At 36.0% G+C, this 6012-nt stretch overlaps 1 protein-coding gene across 1 annotated transcript; it reads left to right on the forward strand.

The window, feature by feature from the left end:
• The first annotated feature begins 1314 nt into the window (after positions 1–1314).
• arpc4 (actin related protein 2/3 complex, subunit 4) lies at positions 1315–4903 on the forward strand. The gene is made up of 6 exons (XM_042495196.1): positions 1315–1416; positions 2822–2940; positions 3038–3149; positions 3298–3393; positions 3900–4070; positions 4314–4903. Exons 1-6 carry the CDS (start codon positions 1414–1416, stop codon positions 4317–4319), a joined length of 507 nt encoding a protein of 168 aa, XP_042351130.1. The 5' UTR covers positions 1315–1413; the 3' UTR covers positions 4320–4903.
• The last annotated feature ends 1109 nt before the right edge of the window (positions 4904–6012 follow it).

A 6012-nucleotide genomic window follows, 5' to 3' on the forward strand; every position in this document is an offset into this window, starting at 1 on the left:
TTTAGCATTATGTGTCTCAATTTCTGTTTGACTGTTAAGTTTATTTATTACAATTTATTAATTTAACCAATTTAATAGTGGATGCTAAAATTATTTTTCATCTGTTTTTTTCAGGGATCCCCAAAGTTCTTCTGCTGGAGGGCCAAAAACCTTGTGCCCCTTTCTCTGCTTCTCCTTTTTTTGCTTTTCACACTTAAACCAAACTGACCTCCTTTGCAAAGTGTCACTCTGTCCACTATGCTGAGATTTTGCAAAAAAAAACCAAAACCCAATATTACCTCCAACTAACACCTTTTTTTATCAGTCAAAAGTAATTGGGGAAGCAGCTTATTAAAATGATCCATGTTGAATTGAAGTCAAATAAAGGTCAGCATGATAGCATCAGCAAACTGTTTATCTTCCCTATATAACTTCTATTCATTCAATGTTGTTTCATTTTTTTCCCCCTTGTTCTCCCACATCCCACCTACAGTGCCCCCGCCCCCCTTTTTTTGTCCCCTCATTCCATTTTCCAATGTCATTATCACTCAGTGGTTTACTGAGTTGTAAATTGAAATTTCACTTACAGCCACAGCATAGATCCACCTAACTTCTAGATCAAAAGTGGTCCAATCAGTCAGAATATTCACAAATTTATGGGTTTGCATGGCCTTAAGGAACCGGTACAGTTTCTGTTTTCATTAGAAGGACTGTCCACGCAGTGTCGTTCGTCACTGTAATGGTTAAGAGTTCCAAATCCCTTTTGTTTGTTTTAGTTTTTGCGCCTAATCACATTAAAGATATTAAGTCTCTAAAATATCAGACATCCTTAAAAAAGCACACGTAGAATATTATGTGTGTGTGTGTGAGAACATTTTATAATCCCATAGATTTCCTAAAAAGACCCCTGTGTCCTAAATGGTGTGGCTACAGCCCTGCTCAGAGCCACATGTACCTTCCTGTATGCTCCAAGAATCAAACAGAAATTGCATTTGTGGGTCATTAAGCATTGATAAAGGTCATTCTGGAAAGTACAAAATTAAACGATTTATTTGATCTATTCAGCCTGACTATGGGTAAGACTATTGCAGAAACTCAAAGTGAAATATGAAATAACCCGTTGAACAAATATTTGATTAAAGAAGCAGGTAGACTGGTGTAGCATATTTTTATTCATCAAGCTTTTTTTTGATGCCTTTTCTTATGTTATTACTGAAAAACACAACTGACAGACTTTTATATTTTAGATTAATAATATTTACTGCAAACTGATAATTTCGTCATCTCGGCGTTTTATTTTGGATCCTGCTAACTGTGCTTTAAACTAAAGCAGGTCGGAAGCAAACTTGACTTCCGGTATGTTCACGGAAATGCGAAAGTAGGCTGTATGAAATTGTAACTACTTCCGCCTTCAGGGGTCTGACATTCAGAGAAATGGTAAGAGAAATTGAACATATGTACTGATTAACCGCAGTTTTACTATTACATATATATGACCTTGTCGATATTGAGTCGTCACGGTTTCATGACATCTATACAGAAAGACGCTGCTCGTGTTCCCTAGTCTAGCTGAGCAGGTAGTTAGCTGACAGGCTAATGTTAGCCGGTGTGTGTAGTCTGTGGTCCTAGCTAAAAGAGAAAACAGAGCTAGTAGAATCCTACTTCGTGCATACAGATGGAGATAGAATGTTACCGATGGTGGAAGTTCCAGAGAACACTTTGTTGCTAAGTAACGTAGAACGCGAAGTGAAGTTACAATGATACCCACAGATTCTTACAGTTTGGAACATTTATTTTCACTCAGATATTTGTAGATACTTAATGAGACACTCAACGTCGACATAATATGTGCATTCGTAATATTTCAAGCCCCCTTTTACAGAGGCTTTAAAATAAAATCAGTTTGTGAAATGAACAGATGTTTCATTTTAAAGCCAACATCTGCCGATACCGATGATGTGCCGAGATTATTGTGCATACCCAGTGTTTGTGTTTGCTTAGCTAGAGTAAGGTCAGATATGAGGGTGGTCTTAGAAACATTATCTGTGGAGTATAGTTTTATTATTATACCGGATGTCAGTATATATAATAAGTGGTTAAACATTTCATTTGAGTCACTGTTTGCTGATAATAGCGTCTGTTGATTTACCAGTCCAGCTTTGTTCTGGAAAATATCCCTGAGCAGTATGTCTTTCTTAAGCACATAAGTTTTGTTAGTGTCAGTGCAGAGACTTTAAATCAAACGGTTTGGCTCTGAGGAAGTTATTAGTTAATTTGTGTTGCAGTTAGTTCAATATGTACCCAATGAGATATAACTAAGTGCTATAGTGCCCAGAATGAAACGCCACACGTGATAATTATTAGTGTCAGTAACACTTTGACATTATCTTTTTGTGTAAGTCTAGGTTTTAAGGTTAACATGTACACATTTTAATATGTTTTTACTTAGTTTGCACTCTTCCGGGTGGATGAATGAGTCTTGTGCAGAGCATTATTTTTGCTGGAACTATATTTCGTTAGAAAATAGATAAATGCATTATACACCACAAACTTCTTTTTCTTTCTTTAATGGAAATAGCAGTTTTCCTGGCATTGAAGAGTTGAGTTGAATTGCTGGTTGTGTCATGTGAAGACCCCACAGAAACAACCAAAAGCCCGATCTAGATTGAGACTTATGCGTTCTGTTACCTCATACTGTACACGGTTATCAGGTGAAGTGAAACTAGGGAGGAGTGTTTAATTGAACTATTCACATATCAGTTTCAGTTGCACCTGCCTTTAGATTCAGATATTCTTCTTTAGGAATGAATCTCATATACTCTCTTTTGCTTTCTTCCTTCAGACGGCAACATTGCGCCCATACCTCAATGCCGTGCGTGCTACCCTGCAGGCCGCCCTCTGCCTGGAGAATTTCTCCTCCCAGGTGGTTGAGAGACACAACAAACCAGAGGTAGAAGTACGGTAAGTCTGACACCTGGGAGGGATTTAAAACCGAGCAGTGCATTTAATCTGAGTGTGACCTGCCTGCAGACATTGTGTGTAATTCTCCCACTTATAGGAGCAGTAAAGAGTTGCTCCTCCAGCCTGTGATCGTCAGCCGTAACGATAAGGAGAAAGTTCTGATTGAGGGCTCCATCAACTCTGTCAGAGTCAGCATTGCTGTGAAGCAGGTAAGTCGGTCAACCTGCTGTTGTGGTGCATATGATCATGTGTTTATACCCTGATGCAAAACAGATGGTTGCTTAGCAATTAGTGATGTATGTGGTTGATGTAACAATCAGAACTACATCTGTATTCTCGACTATTCCTTCAAAATAGGCAGATGAGATTGAGAAGATTCTGTGCCATAAATTCATGCGTTTCATGATGATGAGAGCGGAGAACTTTTTCATCCTGAGGAGGAAACCAGTAGAGGTGAGTGGGAGTTCCTATTCCTATTCCTTCTTGTGCGGCCTTCAGGTACCTTTTTACACGCTGTTAAACCTTTTGAACCTTGAGCAAATCGATTTTTACTTAACAGTTATGGAAAATTGCTCAAAATAGCACAGTAAGCAATGAGTTGTCCTGTACAAGGTAATGTGGAACAAAAATCAGCTATTTTGCGATGTGATGTGATTAAACATTACAAAGTTGTCTAGTTAATGTAGTTGGGAACAAGGTAAAGTTATCAGGAGACATGTTTTATACTGCTCAGAATCACCTTTAATTGTTAGATCTCTTGAATGCACCATGACTGAGTGGTAAATGTCAAATAAAATTTGCCACTTTGTTTTTAAGCCAGTAATGTTCTCCACAAATATCCAGAAAACATGCTGGAAAATTATTAGTTTCAAGTATTGGGAACCTTTATTTTACAGTTGTGTCAGTTGTTTGTGTTTAAAGCTTAAAACACTCTTTTGCCTTCCATCTTTATTTCCCAGGGCTATGACATCAGTTTTCTCATCACCAACTTCCACACAGAGCAGATGTACAAACATAAACTGGTGGATTTTGTCATTCATTTCATGGAGGAAATTGACAAAGAGATCAGTGAAATGAAGCTGTCTGTCAATGCCAGGGCTCGTATTGTCGCCGAAGAGTTCCTCAAAAATGTAAGTTGCAGTTTTTCTGCATTATTCATCACACAAGTGGTTTTTGCATTATATTGACATTTGGGTATCAATGACTTTTGTACAGTAGGATTTGTATTCTGTCAAGTATTATGCTGTTATTTTAGGACCTGTCTACACATATACAGATATTATTAAAAATGATATTCCCAAGTTCTAGAAAGGTTATGATATTGCTTTTAGATGCACTGTAACTTAGACATTGTTTTTGCTTTACTCCTACAGTTCTGAGAAAGAACGAGAAAACCCGGACATACATTCCTTTTGCAATCTTGGCCGTCACTGTGGAGCTTTCGCATCACAGAGCTCAGAGCGCACAAACTCTGATCAGCCAAGGGAAATCGAGAAACATAAGACGTACAGTAAAGATGTACTAGCCAGTGGGGTTTTGCCCTTTAACCTCAAAATTCCCTTTTGCTCAAAAGTGTTGACATTTGTATACAATGAATATTCACACCACATATTAATTTCTGCCTATATAACATTAGAAGTCAGGGCAGGTCCTTTAAAAAGGTATATGTATATCATGAGCACAGGGTTATATGGATTTTTTTAAGCGTATATATATATATATTTTTATCTATCTATCTATATCTATACATAGATAGGTAGATATATCTATAGATATATATTAATGTATGATATGCACATTTAATTTAGCTATGTTTTGTTATTACAGACCTTAAACCAAGAGGGCAATCAATTGGTGTACTTTTCTTGTATCAGTCCACAGAATAAAACCTATTGTACATGGAAATAATTAAAGTAAATATACTTGCTTAAATTGAAAATAAATAAAAAGATTATTCTTTGTATTTTGACAATTATTATTATTATTATTTTGCTATTCTATCGTGGTGTTATGAAGCACAAACAGCAGCAGTTTGTACCCAAAACATTGACGGTTTATTGAGATTTTGACAACCAGAGACAAACAAGGCATTTTAAATGACAGTTTCTTCACAGTAATGTACAGTATCAAATGTATAATATTACAGAAATTGTACAGAGTTCTCCAGTACCATGAAATACATGTTCATATACATAGAAAACTTACACCAAACAAACATGCGTGTACAGTTTGCACAGTGCCTTTTCACTGAGGCATTCATCGAAACAAAAACATCATTGGTCAGTCAAAGGCTGCCCTCTCTTATTGAAAGACTTATAACTTCAGATTTTTCATAGCATTTCACCATCCATCCCAAAAATCCTTTTTGGTTTCATATTATAGTAATAAAAAGGACAAGCCTGATCCCAAAATTTCTGATTACAGAACATAAGCTACATCTGTGCCAGTTGCATTTACATTTTTATTTTCATCCTTTGTGGTCACTTCTGATATGTTTTAAGATCGATACTAATCTTTGTTTATTAAGAGTATATAACTTATATGGAAGCCCTGAGGCAGAAGACAAAAACAATCTGGTGATTTATTATCGAAGTCTGATCTAATTTTTTTTTCTCTTCTGTGTTTATGACTTAAAAATTTGTCAAAAAAGGTTAGGATGATCTTTTTCAATTCACTGAAAATTATTTAGACAGAAAACACTTGGAATTTCTTTTGTTACACCATATTACTAAATGGACTTTTCTTTCATATATGAAAACAGGTTTTAAAAAATTGGATGTGCACCACTACCCCATGCTCTAATTAGGACACAAAACATTTTTTTTCTAGGCGAGTTTGATCCTCATACGCTCTAAACACACAAGGTGCATATACTTTGTGTTAACAAGTTATGTGACATTACAGTCTTGACTTTCTTTTGGTTTGATTAGCACTGACTAAATGTACACAATGCACACCTTGTTATGAAAAAAAGTCTTTCTAGTTTAAAGAAGTGACAGTAATGAGTTTTTTTTTTTTTTCCTGTTTTCACAGATGGAAAAAAAATTATCCAGGTAGAAATTTTTTTTCCCA

Source organism: Plectropomus leopardus, chromosome 2 (genome assembly GCF_008729295.1).
Source record: "Plectropomus leopardus isolate mb chromosome 2, YSFRI_Pleo_2.0, whole genome shotgun sequence".
NCBI lineage: Eukaryota > Metazoa > Chordata > Actinopteri > Perciformes > Serranidae > Plectropomus > Plectropomus leopardus.

Excerpts from the sequence above, each read along its gene's own strand:
- arpc4 (XM_042495196.1), top strand. Across the intron at positions 2,941-3,037 it reads AAACCAGAGGTAGAAGTACG|GAGCAGTAAAGAGTTGCTCC; the intron begins GTAAGTCTGACA and ends TCCCACTTATAG. Across the intron at positions 3,394-3,899 it reads TGAGGAGGAAACCAGTAGAG|GGCTATGACATCAGTTTTCT; the intron begins GTGAGTGGGAGT and ends TTTATTTCCCAG.